Source organism: Sinocyclocheilus anshuiensis, unplaced genomic scaffold, assembly GCF_001515605.1.
Source record: "Sinocyclocheilus anshuiensis isolate Anshui unplaced genomic scaffold, SAMN03320099.WGS_v1.1 scaffold274, whole genome shotgun sequence".
Classification (NCBI taxonomy): domain Eukaryota; kingdom Metazoa; phylum Chordata; class Actinopteri; order Cypriniformes; family Cyprinidae; genus Sinocyclocheilus; species Sinocyclocheilus anshuiensis.
In genome coordinates this window covers 283,413-297,603 of record NW_015547698.1, presented here as the reverse complement: position 1 = coordinate 297,603, position 14,191 = coordinate 283,413, and the positions used below count along the sequence as shown (strand labels likewise).

General features: G+C 38.6%; 2 protein-coding genes across 2 annotated transcripts in view; both read right to left on the bottom strand.

Moving 5' to 3' along the window:
* Window positions 1-14,191, bottom strand: part of LOC107703764 (B-cell receptor CD22-like) — an 18,593-nt gene that overhangs the window by 1,892 nt on the left and 2,510 nt on the right. The window contains exons 2-5 of the mRNA XM_016506490.1: window positions 3,489-3,557; window positions 2,835-3,182; window positions 2,488-2,736; window positions 1,900-2,148 (exon numbers count right to left, since the gene is read on the bottom strand). Coding sequence (XP_016361976.1) covers window positions 1,900-2,148; window positions 2,488-2,736; window positions 2,835-3,182; window positions 3,489-3,549 — 907 coding nt within the window. The 5' untranslated portion in view covers window positions 3,550-3,557. The remainder of the gene's footprint in view (window positions 1-1,899; window positions 2,149-2,487; window positions 2,737-2,834; window positions 3,183-3,488; window positions 3,558-14,191) is intronic.
* Window positions 12,522-14,191, bottom strand: part of LOC107703675 (B-cell receptor CD22-like) — a 15,800-nt gene continuing 14,130 nt past the window's right edge. Inside the window, exons 6-10 of the mRNA XM_016506399.1 lie at window positions 13,612-13,854; window positions 13,434-13,533; window positions 13,205-13,250; window positions 12,777-13,033; window positions 12,522-12,698 (exon numbers count right to left, since the gene is read on the bottom strand). Of these exons, the coding sequence (XP_016361885.1) occupies window positions 12,641-12,698; window positions 12,777-13,033; window positions 13,205-13,250; window positions 13,434-13,533; window positions 13,612-13,854 (704 nt within the window). The 3' untranslated portion in view covers window positions 12,522-12,640. The remainder of the gene's footprint in view (window positions 12,699-12,776; window positions 13,034-13,204; window positions 13,251-13,433; window positions 13,534-13,611; window positions 13,855-14,191) is intronic.

Genomic DNA, 14,191 nt, shown 5'->3' with positions numbered 1-14,191 from the left:
ATTTTCCGATGTTTCTCTTTCTTTTTGGCATTATCGCCTGTGTAGACACATTTCATGATGGTAAGTTTAATGTCCTTAATTATAACAATTGCAGCGTTGTTTTTAAACTTGTAGTCAAGCTTTAACGTATTTGATATGTATCATGTATGACTAAAATCATGCAGGGATTAAAAACTAATTCTGAGCAAAAACTTTAAGTTTTTTTTTTCTTTCTTTCAGGTAGACTACTAGTTCGGAGGTCACTTTTGGCCCGTTTTTAACGAAATAAAAACTGCTTTATTTATTTAGAAGCAGGGCAATTTAAATTTCATTTTTGTATTGTAATTTTTATAATTTTTATTTTATTAATCAAAATACAACACCCACAATATAATATTCAGTGTTGGGCTGCCGAATCTCCGAACGCGTGCATGTTGAGGGGCGAGCTGAGATATAGTGCTATAATGTTTTCAGCCATTTGCAAAAAATCTTAATAGTTTTGTTGCAAATTAATTAAGAATTTGTAGTGCTATATATCAGCTTAATTAAACATAATTATATTGTATACACGGTATAAAAAATATGTAAAAATATTGCACTGAAATGTGCGCTGATAGTGCGTGGGCGAAGAGCACACACGCAATGCCTCCGAGGGGGCAATCGGCGTGCACTGCGAGCATTTTTTTCAAAGGGAAAAAGCTCCACTCTCGTTTGTCTCTCTTTTAGCGACCCCTAGAGGACGCAGTGTCTCGTTCCCTACTCAGGGAACCATGGTTACATAAGTAACCCGAGACGATTTTAATTATACCTGTCATGTTTGTGGTTTTTGATCATTAGCCTATGCAGTCTGTTTAAATAAATATTCAGAAACACATGCAGTGCTACTTTTTGTCTTTTTTTCTGTTTAACTTTTATTAAACTGCAGATCAAAATAGAATAGGCCTATGCCCTAAATAAGGATCACTTATATTGGAACGAATCTACAAAATAATCGCATACACAGATGCACAGTAGTCAGCGCCGAACAACAGGCAAATAAAATATAAACAAAAGCTATTTATAAAAGAGGTTACAAAAGTGATTCAGTCAAGATCAGTGAGGGATTTTCTTTTCTTTCGTTCTTTACATTAACATTAATGACTGCCGGCAGCAGCTGCTGTCAATGCACGGATCCAATACACCCTTGTTTTCTTTCTCAGCTCTTTACCTTCACTTAAGACATAACCGATTGTATGTATTGGATATTTTGATATAATTCTGTGTGTTTTTGTCCATTCTAATGTGTAAGAATGCGAGAAAGAGAGCTCAGTCCAGTGTTCGTTCGTTGTGTGTGTGTGTGTGTGCAGCACAGAAAACAGCGCGCGAGTGCAGAAGTGAGTTCTATTTCGTCTTCTTAGTTGAATCTTTTGAAATCTCAATAAAAGCGCATACAGAAATCGAGAAGCATAATCGAAATGTATAATTTTATAACAAGTAATTTGATTCCTGACCTTATGCATCTGATCTGATTTCCGAAATTGGAATAGCTTTTCGATTCCCAACCCTCCTACTAAATTATTTCATTATTGCATGCAAAACGACCTGTATGGTGACTATGGGGCTATGTAAAATATTTTTTACAACTTACTAGGTTTATCATTTGTCATTTTTTCCCGATAATGTCGATAATCGTCTGTTACCTGACTGGTGACATCGACATCGCGATACTTAACAGACATCGTGGATATACAATAATATCGTCATATCGCCAAGCCCTAATCTGCACAAAACATTCGTTTTGACTCATGAATATTAATAGGAAGCATTTCACAAGAATGGACAGTTCAATGAGGTTCTCTAGCAAACTTACCACAAACTGATTTATATTAATGCGCTTCAAAACTTGCACTATCATTATTTTTTTGTGTCAAACTGGTTTACCTATAACAGTGACAGTAACAGCGTCTGATCTCTGAGATCCATGTTGATTGTGAGCCTCACAGTAGAAGCGTCCACTCTGTAGTGCACTGAAACTCTGTCCAGATCCAACAGCTGAGCTTTGATTCTCCTTAAACCAGCTGAAGTTCAGAGCAGGAGGGTTTGAATCACTGCTGCAGCTCAGAGTCACTGAATAACCTTCCCAGATCTGACCAGACTGAATGATGGACACCGAGACGTTCCTGGGAGAGTCTAATAACAAACATCAAATTAATCAAGATGCTGACACAATCTTAAAATTGCTAATATGAACTGAAGTGGAAAAAAAACAGAGAATTAGCTTTTTAATGATAAACTCACACATGATGTTTAAAGTCACAGCGTCTTTTAAACCAGCTGATTTCTGCAGGAGGGTTTGAATCACTGCTGCAGCTAAGAGTCACTGAATCGCCCTCCACTATTACACCAGATGGACTGATGGACACTGAAACATTCTTTGGTACATCTATAAAGGATACATATTAAATCCTTATATCATCTCATTCAAACACAATTTCCAGGTTTTTAAAGAACAAATTAATCTGTACTCACATGTGACAGTGAGATGAGCAGCAGGAGAGATGTAACTGTGTCCATGTAGAGCACAGCTGTATCTGCCTGCATCCTCTCTTCTGACTGACTGCAGCAGGAGTTGATTGTTTCCGTCTCTTCTCTCAGTTAATGGCTGTGAGTTTCTGTACCAGATGAATGTTGCTCTGTCAGTCAGAGTGCAGCTGCTTTTACATGTCAGACTGACATTATGACCCTCTGTCACTCTCTCAGGAGCCTCCACCTGAAGATCTGAACACAACACACACATTATATCTAGTGCTGCTGTCATACACTGATTATTATTCAACATAATGCACAGAAGAAGAGCTCAGCCTCATGAAAGTCACCTGTGACAGTAAGAGTCACTCCTGGATAACCAGTCCATTTTCCATCAGGTTGATCAGTGATGAATCTGAAACAGTACTTGTGTGAATCTTTCTGTGTTACATGACTCAGTCTGATGGTGCAGTTCTGCTGTTTGTCTCCCAGATACTGAAGCCTCTGACTGTATTCAGGATCCTCAGACAGATCTGGAGGCTCTTTATCCTTTACAGGGTTTCTGGTCCAGAACGCTTTCTTGATCTTATATTCAGTAGGGTATGTATAAGCGCAGCTCATTATCACTGATGAGTTCTTTAGTGCACAGATGTGTGAATGACTGTAACTCACACCCCAACCATTTTCACTGAAAACATCTGAAATGAGTTTAGTTTTATTATTTAAACAAATACTACAATTAATATCAATATTTGCCAAGTAAAACAACAAGATAATTTTGGTATTACATTAATAAGGAAATCACTGGATAGACATAACAAAGACACACATATGTGGGACTTCATGCTGGTATTGCTCCAATAGTAGGGAAATATATTTTGTCTTTTATTAATATAATTAATGGAACTAAATTAACATGTTAAATACTCTTGAGCCATGAACAACATGCTGCACTATTATAGAATGACAGAAATGAAAGCACATACAAGCGTATCAAAACTCACTGTGAATCATGAGAAGAAAGATCAGAGGAAGAGGAGGAGCCATTCTGACTGACATCACCATAGCAACAACTACAACACAGCAATTCCTATAATCCAGTATGCTTGAGATTAAATTGTGAGATGGATATTTTACAAGAAAAAATACTTTTCATTCTTTCTACCTTAAATTTTCATGTTCTTTTGTAATTATTTGTGAAATGTACAGCAATTTCTGAGTGAAACCTGTTTCAAAGGAAACGCTGCACCATTTTTTCAGTCTAGTAGCATTAAAAATGTATCTCTTCAGACAAAAAAAAACAAACAAAAAAACAATCTTTATAGTTTTACAAATCCAAAAAAAACCAAAAACAACAACAACCAAAAAGAAAACATCCTGTTTATTTTTGCAGATTTTCCTATAGATCATAAATACTTTCTTGTAAATGAAAGCCAGGAATAAACACATGCATACTGCATGTAAGCTGGACTTTCTTGACACATACTAAACACACAAGTGAAAACGTACCCAAAGTCTTAAAATACAAATTATTCGAGGCTTAGTGTATCCCATCATGCATCGTTGTGGAAATAAATCGTGAGACTTTTTGCCGAGATCTCGTGAGAGGTCACGGAAACCTTTCCAATGTATGTGAAATATTAATAATAATTACATATTACATATAATTTAGTTTCCTACAGCTATTAGGACCCCTTTTTTTTTTTTTTTTTTTTTTTTTTTTTTTTTTTTTTTTTTTTTTACCTCTAGTAACGTAAACTATTACATTAAAAAAAAAAAAAAAAATCTTTACTTTATAGTTTTACAAATCCAAAAAAAACCAAAAACAACAACAACCAAAAAGAAAACATCCTGTTTATTTTTGCAGATTTTCCTATAGATCATAAATACTTGTAAATGAAAGCCAGGAATAAACACATGCATACTGCATGTAAGCTGGACTTTCTTGACACTTACTAAACACACAAGTGAAAAAGTACCCAAAGTCTTAAAATACAAACATCTGACATGTGAGGTCCTATATTCAGGGCTGGACTGGGACAAAAAATCAGCCAAGGCACCACTACGATCAGAATCATTTCAGTCGGACAGCACCCAGATATACACTGTCATTTAACACACACACACACACACACACACACACACACACACACACACACACACACACACACACATTTAGACCCCATAACGTTGGGAATACCAGGTACACAGGCTAAACTGGACTTAAAAGGAAACAAACTGTAGCCATTTGAAATTAGAGGCAACCACTGCATTTTAATCACAGTCCAAACATAGATGCTGAATACATGTAGCATGAGCAGTTATTTTTTATTTAAATAAGATTGCACAATTACAAGATTCAAGGCAAACAGAGTGGTCTGACTTTAGCTTTGTGAAATTATGCTAAAATGCAAATTCACTCTCTGACAGCAGGTGGCGCTCATGAAACAGCTGCAATATAGCGTTTCCTTGGTTACCGCTGTAAACAAAGCAGTACTGCGCTTATAAACACTGCTTTAATATGTATTATGCAGAGGTAAGACGAAATAAAATGCCATCGAAACTTTTCTAAAGGCAGTCATTTCCCTTCAGAGATACATTCTTATAGACCTCCACCCCAAATTCAATGTTTAGATTTTTCTTTCATTATTTATTGGCCCAACAACGGTAATTTTCTGTAAATCTGTGCCAGTTACGGAAGCTTCCGGGCAGCAGATTCACAGCAGCTTTGGCGCCTCCGGTCTGTCGCTGTGACTTGTCGTGATTATAGCTCGTTCTCATTGGTTTGCGGGCGGCTGATTTCATTTGCGAGCTAAAGCTGTCAGAAAATCACATTGTGTTTGATGCAAAACTAACTTGACTAAATCAAATGGAGAAGAAAACAAAAAATTGTAAAGGTGTATTTTCACGGTTCCTCAAGCAAAGCTAATTTTGGTCGTATATGTATGTTATATAGGTTGGCAACAGGAATAACGTGATAAAATAAAAATAAAATGTTCATGTAAAATTTTAAATATTAACAAACATGAGAAAAACAAAGGAAACAAAATCCTCAGAACGCTTTTCTGAAGACTTTTGTTCCCTTTGTTTTCCTTATGCTTGTGACGCTTACAGTTAAAGTTCTTCTCTGGTTTTATTGTTGTTTGCAACGTTAGAACGTTTTATTGGCAATATTTAAAATATATTGTTATTTTTGGTATTTTGCATGCTCTATTGTTGGAGTAGCATCACCCGGATGTTTTTATTCCTATTATGGGAATAAAAGAATCCCCATCTCCTCTCCCCCTATCATTACGTAACAACGTGTAAACGTAATTTGGCGGTTTTTACTTGGAAAACCAAATATATATTTTTCTAGCATTTGAATAACTATGTATATAAACCTGAAACGAATAAGGATCAGATAATAAATTGAATTAACAAATAAGGTAGGAAATGTGCATAATTTAAAATCGACACCTGCCATGGTGTTTCTTATTTGTCTGTGATTCCTCTTTGAGTGTGAGGGTTGGGGGAGATCTGAGCACTAGCACTGAGCATACCGGTTAAAAAACTGCTACATATCTATATATTCTGTGTCAATCTATTAATAGGCAAAACATGACAGCGACTGTGTAGATGTTTCCTGTTGCAGACCAGCAGATCTCCAGTGTGTCGAAACACATCTACAAAAGTTTTATGGCTTGTGGCTTTTTTTGCTGTTATGATTTTCCATGTGTTTAAGTTTCAATTTAATTTAATTATTCGCACAATTAAAATCAGTATCATGTGCATGTTACCCTTAAATTTGGTTTTGTTGGTGTAACCTTATTTAAATCAGAAATAACATTTCTTATTTAAATAAAATCAATTGAGATGTTGCAACATTAAAGGGGTCATATGATGCTGCTAAAAAGAACATTATTTTGTGTATTTGGTATAATGAAATGTGTTCAACAGATCTTCTTTATGCACCAAGAGCTTGTAACACTCCAAAGAGAAAGGAAAAATTGAAATCGCATCATATGACCCCTTTAAACATATTGAGCTTGCAGTTTATTCAGTGCTTGTATGTGTCCACGTCTGAGTGGAAAGTGGTTGGGCAAGCAGAGGTTTCAGTTACTTGACGTAACCAGCAGACGCTATAGTTAGACTTCTAGTCACTCACACTAAAGATAAAGTACTAACCATCACCAGTGACATTTATATATCTGAATGACGGAAACGGGCCTTAAGGGTTTGAAGAAAACGTCAAGTCATCTGCATTGTTCTCGGTAAATGAAACATTTCTAAACTTTCTAAGAGTAGCTAAATGAGATTTGGGTGTTTGATCATGAGTTGGACGGCCATTATAAGGTGCTGTTTCAAGCAAAAATACTTCTACAAGGATCCGTGTGATACGAAATACATCCTTATTGACTCAATCAGGTCAATTAGGAAAATATATTGCATGTATCGCAACATGCATCCTAAGATAAACTTGGATATTATGCTCACAATGCAGGTCACCACAGGCTTTGGTTGAAAATTCTATAATTTCTACTAAAGGCTTTGACAAATAATTTATCTTGACAAGTTTTTGTCAGAAGTCTCTCTAGATGAAACGTGCCAAATTTCCTACAAATCAGATGAGGAGTTCTTAATTTTAATTTTAATTTTGAAAGGGTTCCCTGAAAACTCAAATTGGTGGAAAAATAGAATTTAGGATTTCAGCAAAATCCTGATCAAAGGACCAGTGAGAGAAAATGTTCTTTGCAAAAACATGGCATAATCCAGCTCTTAAGCAAAACTAAAAAGAAGAAATGCAATTCCAGCATAAGACTAGCAGTGCCACAGTCCCACCACATGAGGGCGATGTCAATATGGAGATCAGTTCTCCCAGGAACAATAATTTCACCAAACTGATCTCTTGATCATTTGACTGTGCTGTAAATCACTGATTGATCCTCCACCTTCTGACCAGATCTGTGAAATTAGTATATTCAGAGATATAATTGCATCAATGACAGATCAGTACTACCTGCTGCAGATACAACCTCAACCAATGCAAGTGCTAAATTAAAACCATTTAAGTGTCCTCAGAAGTCCTCTGATTAAATCTAAATATGTTATGAACATGTTATGATTGAGTTTCTCACCTCATGGCAGCATCAGGCTGGTATTTTCTAATGCTGTCGTACTGGCTTTCATTCTCTTCCGGTTGGTTCATCCCTTTGTTTCAATGATACAGGACGGTTACATACTGGATTTCTACTGTATCTTCAGAATCAGACACTTTTCCTTCAGTTTGATTACCACTGATATTGCTGAGAGTAATTAAGGAATAGAGGGCATCGTTTTGAATCACGGGATCAGATTCAGACAGAGGCCCATCATGAGCTGATACGCTGACATAAAGGTCATCCTAAAATGAGAAAATGACTTTATTTGGGGCAAAAATAACAAAAAATTTTGACTCAAACAATGTGGTGTTTGCATTTGCTTAATGCTCATTTGATTTACCTGCTTTTGTGTGAGGTGATCTGGTCTGAGTTTTTTCCTCCTGTAATAAAGTATCATTTTAATTATATTTAGGAAATAAAAATAAGTTCCCTATCGATACTTCACTCGTACTGCATCCTGCTTAAGACACTATGGGGAAAACTCCTTTTTCTCAGAATACTGAAGCCTTACTGAAGTACAGGGAGGCTCCCCTGCATGCCGCTGACAGTCATGGCGAGTGCGTTTCATGCTTGGGCGCCGCCCACGTTGAAGCTGCACTTATCGAGATGGAATGTCCTCATTGCGAGGATATGAGTCTCGCCTTTCTGCGCTCGCGGATAGCTTTCTTTTCAGAAAGCGACTCTGCCCCTCGCGCCCTCCCGCTTTCTGTGCCTGTGAGGAAAAAGCAGCGGGGCAGAGGATCTCGGCGCTTAGTGACGAGTGAGCCCACGACGGCTGAGCCCCCGCGTGCCTCACTCTCTTCACATAGAGAGGCTTCCCCCATCCTCTTCTCTCACCCGGACCAGCATCCCTCTGCGGCTGCGAGCGATCTGGTCTTGTTCGGTGGGAGCGAGTGTGACGCCATGGACGACAGCGTGTCTCTGGCTGCTTCAGATGCGGAGGAGCTGCCGGGCTCGTCTTTCGACCTCGCCCCCCTGCCGTCTGAGGAAAAGACATCTGTCTAAAGCTGTGCAAGAACTGGGTTTGGATTGGTTTCTGCCGGAGGAGCCCACCCGCAGCCGCCTGGATAAATGTTTCTTGCCGGGGCGCCATCAAGCCCCTCGCCAACGAGCTTCACCATTCTTTCCAGAGGTCCATGATGAGATCACCAGATCTTGGCACGCCCCTCACTCGGCCCATCTGCGTGCCTCCTCTTCGTCCGCCCTCACAACGGTCGACGGCACCAAAGAGAAAGGGTATGACAAACTGCCTCCACTGGATGAGTAAGTGGCCTCACATCTCTGCCCGCCCATGGCCATCAGCTGGAAGGCAAAGGCCTGCCCACCCGTCCAAGCCGTGTAGGATGACTTCAGCGCTTGCTGGAAGGGCCTACTCGTCTGCTGGACAAGCGGCCTCGGCGCTTCAATCAATGGCAGTCCTACAGGTCATTCAGGCCAAACTTCTCCAGAATATGGACGAGTCTGGACTGGACCCCGCAGCTTTCAAGGAGCTGCTCAGCGCGACTGACCTGGCTTTGCGCGCCACGAAGATGACGGCTCAGGCGATCGACAGATCCATGGCCAGCCTTGTGGTGCTTGAGCGCCACCTATGGTTGACCCTCACGGAGATCAAGGATGCGGATAAGGTCCCCTTCCTCAACTCCCCGGTCTCCCCCTCTGGCCTGTTGGACCTGCGGTGGAAGGGTTTGCAGAGCGCTTCACCGCTGAGCAGAAGTCGTCCCAGGCAATGCGACACTTCTTGCAAAAGCACTCCAGTTCTGCAGCTGCTGCCAGTCGCCCCAAGATGGCACCAACTCAGCAGCCCGCGAAGCCCATATCATCAGCTGCACCGCCGGCCTCTAAGCCTGAGACCCGACATCGCTCCCGCTCGGCTAGACGCTACCCATTCCCTAAGTGCCAAGGACCCCGGCCCAAGGTAGTTCCTGCGGAACAGGAAGAAGATGGGGTAAAGTCTCGCCATCGCTGGACCACCCCTCAAGCAGCCTCTTTTGTGCCTCCAAGTACCCTGTTCACTTCCGGGTGCTGACGGCAATGTGCTTGTGGTAGATACTGTTGTGAACCGCTGCCGAGCCATTGGATCGTTTTTAATACACTGCACAAACCAATGGCTGTGCAGTTACACTGTATTATTGAACGGCTTCAGTATTCGGAAAAAAAGGAACTTTCCCCATAGTGTCTTAAGCAAGATGCAGTACTCGTTCTCGGATCTCAGGGAACCAAGGTTACGTTAGTAACAGAGTACGTTTGGTATACTAATGTGTTTTCTGACAGACAGGATGAACTTACATAAGCAACACAATGATGAAAATGAAAACTAAACCTCCCAATCCACCAGTGACCCCAGCAACTGCATACAGAAACTTTCTTCCTACAACAAGACGAGTGACAGGACAAAGTTTTTATCATTATACACAATGACAAAACAAAACTGTGTACAGCAGGAGGACGCCTGCATTTCAGCACAATGTTTATCTTTATAGTCAAAGATTTTGCTACATTACAATGCCTCCTCAAACTAAATTTTGTGCAATTGACAATACACAAACAAATATTACAAAATACGATTATTACTAAGTCAAAAAACACCCAATTTCGTAGAGTAGCATCGTCCTACAATGACACCAATGGAAGGTGCATTCATTGAGGTGAATGTGAAGTGAATCGTGAGATCATGTGAGAGAAAGCGAAACCTCAGCTGTGCATTGATTGGCTCATTACCTTGTCAATAAAATAATGCCCGCCTATCGTGTTCTCTTGCCAACTATGATTTGCTGATTATTATTTCATTGCGATAACAACCGCCTATCATGCTTGCAATCAGACTGAATTGGTTCAAAGACTTTAACAAGATGGTTCACTCATATTACCATGAGAGAAAGTGTAATGCAAAATATGTCATAATAAGTCCCACCGTCTAAATGAAAGCGCCAATCACCAATTGGTAAAGTCATCGCATTACTGTGTTCATTACAGTACTGTGAATTATGTTATTTAAATGTGAGCTTGGCAAACAGTTTTTGAGATTTCAGAATTTTTCCATTCATGTAATGAAGATTTGGATATCCACGATGCAGTTGCTCTGAGGTGTTGCTAAGATGGCCGCCATGTGAACTAACTTTTCTTGAAGGGGTCTTTGATCCATCCAAGTGCTTGAAATGAAATGACTTTTTATAAATAAATCATCTCACCCTCTCAGATATTACCACTTTCAATTATGTCCAAATCAAAATAAACAAAACATAAAATAAGCTGTGAGAATGCTGTTTTTAGCGAGTGAACTACATTAATACTGTGTTTATGGAGGATTTCGCGAATTATTATTATTTTTCTTTTATTGTTGATGTGCCTTTAACCTATAATAACAGAATGGAATGAAAACATTAAATCACTTTGGACCTAAAACTCCAAACATCACTTACTTTAGGGAAGTTTATAAGTACAGTCATAAAATAACAGTAAACTTCTTTTATATTTTTGTAAATTGATATTAGAATTCTTGATTTTTGCATCACATTTTCTTTTTTCCTAGAGAATATCAGTTTCAGAAATGCTTGTCTAATCACAGAATGACTCAGATTGATACACACCATGTACAATGACAGTAACAGCGTCTGATCTCTGAGATCCATGTTGATTGTGAGCCTCACAGTAGAAGCGTCCACTCTGTAGTGCACTGAAACTCTGTCCAGATCCAACAGCTGAGCTTTGATTCTCCTTAAACCAGCTGAAGTTCAGAGCAGGAGGGTTTGAATCACTGCTGCAGATCAGAGTCACTGAATCTCCCTCCACTATTTCTACAGATCCAGTTATGGACACTGAGACATTCTTTGGAGGGTCTAAAAAGGACACAAAAATATAAAAAATCACAATAAATATTAGTAAATTGTGAATTTGGAAATTTTGAACAAAGTGCAGATGATCATTAACTCACACTTGACATTTAAAGTCACAGCATCAGAGTATTTCTCTCCATGTTCATTGATGGACTTGCACTTGTATTCTCCACCGTGATCAGAGCTGATGTTTGAGATGCTGTAGATTCTTCTCACTGAATATAAACCTAACAGACCACTCAGATCATTAGGATCGAGTCAGTTAGAAATACCAAGGGTTCACACAAAACCAGGGGAATCCGCTTTTAGCTATTTTGCCGCCCGCAGTTGGAATCAGCTTGCAGAAGAGATCAGATGTGCTAAAACATTAGCCACATTTAAATCTAGACTCAAAACTCATCTGTTTAGCTGTGCATTTATTGAATGAGCACTGTGCGACCTCCGATCTGATTGCACTGCATTTTATATATAATCATTTTCTATTTTTAACTGTTTTAAATTCATTTTAAATCCATTTTTAAATCATTTTAAAAGTTTATAAATTCATTGTTTTATTGTTGTGATTCTTTTTTTATATGATTATTTTACTTCCTTTCTATGTAAAGCACTTTGAATTACCATTGTGTATGAAATGTGCTATATAAATAAACTTGCCTTGTAGTAGTTTTTCTAGTTTCATGACAATAGGCTAAATTAATCATAAAAAAAATATTGGCGTGTTTTTGAAATTTCATTACAATTTTTGACCACGCTATCACAAAACATGTTGAGCACATTCAGGGCCTGGTGTTGAAGACACATACCAAGTTTCATAACAATACACCAATGCATTCATAAAATACAGCATGTTTGTTCAAAATTCACTTCCACTTTGGTGAGCTTTTCGACAAATTTGTTTGCGCATTATTCGGAAATGGTTTGACTGATCAACTTCATTTTGCTTTAGTTGACATGGTCTGAAGATGAAATGGTTCAATTCCAAATGGTTTTGCTTACAAAAATTTTATTTATATTAAAAATTTTGTTACGAAAAAAGAACATGCATCTTAATGTGGGTCTTGAACATGTTTATAGTGGTTGTGGTTTGAACAGATGAGTAAATTATTCCACAACTGTACAATTATCCAACAATCACTCATTAAACAGTCGAGCACAGGCTTTGTGTTCGCTGGTCTGTATCATTCATTTGAGGGTGCTGTAGATCACAGATGCATCTTCCACAGTTTGAACATTTGATTGCCTGAAAAATCAAAACAAACAGGACGATGTTACAACCCTGATTAGATGATCTGTGCTGGTGATGTTGGATTTTTCTCACCTCTCGGCAGCATCGGGCTGATGAACTCTTATTTCGTCATACTGACATTCATTGTATTCCGGTATGTTCATCTCTTTCTTTTGGTGATACTGGACAGTTGTGTACTGGATCTCCTCAGTATCTCTGGATTCAGGAGTTTCTCCTCTGAAGCTGCTGGGTTCCACACTGGCATACGGAGCGTCATTGACTGTATCAGGTTTAGTAAGAGACTCGTCATGAACTGAAACTCTCTGTGACACATCAGCATAAAGATCATTCTGAAAGACAAGAAAATACATCATTATTAATTAAGAGACGTAAATCAGTTTGATCTGAAGTGTAGATTCTCAGTACACAGAAGTTTGTCACAAACTTTTCAGATCAAGTGCCACATCAGATGAATTCAAATCAATGTTGTGATGTAAAATACTGAGATTCCTTTTCTTTACCTGTCTGACTGTGAGATCTTCAGTTTTAACACTCCTTTGTTTCCTCCTGTGATAATATCATTGGCAGCATATGGAGAACTATATTCAATTCATGCAAAATATGAATGCTGTTTTTTTAAGATTACTAATATAATCAAATATAAATGCTTAATTATACATAATTGCCTGCTTCATTAAACCAAAAGTGAACAAATACAATCACAGCTGTTTTTTTTTCTATTGAACTCACATTATAAACCATATGATTATGATGATGATGATGATGATGATGAATAATCCTCCAGATGTTGCTGCGATCACAATCACATTCCTATCAGCACCAGGATGAACTGAAAGATGAAGATCATCATAATTAACAAACTGATGAATGATGTGAAGATACAGGAGTGTGTTAATAAAAGCTTCACCTGTGACAGTAACAGCATCTGATCTCTGAGATCCATGTTGATTGTGAGCCTCACAGTAGAAGCGTCCACTCTGTAGTGCACTGAAACTCTGTCCAGATCCAACAGCTGAGCTTTGATTCTCCTTAAACCAGCTGAAGTTCAGAGCAGGAGGGTTTGCATCACTGCTGCAGATCAGAGTCACTGAATCTCCCTCCACTATTTCACCAGATCCAGTTATGGACACTGAGACATTCTTTGGAGGATCTAATGACAATCACCAAATTGATTATTTAAAACCTTTTACACATTTTTAAAATTGCTAATAAGAACTTAAAAGATGAGAAAAAAACAGAGAATAAGCATCTTTTGTTTTATGATTAACTCACACATGACGTTTAAAGTCACGTATTTCTCTCATTTCTCTCCATGTTCATTGATGGACTTGCACTTGTATTCTCCACCGTGATCAGAGCTGATGCTGTAGATGCTGTAGATTCTTCCAGATCCTACAAACCTTCCTCCTTTAAACCAGCTGATTTCTGCAGGAGGGTTTGAATCACTGCTGCAGCTCAGAGTCACTGAATCTCCCTCCACTATTTCA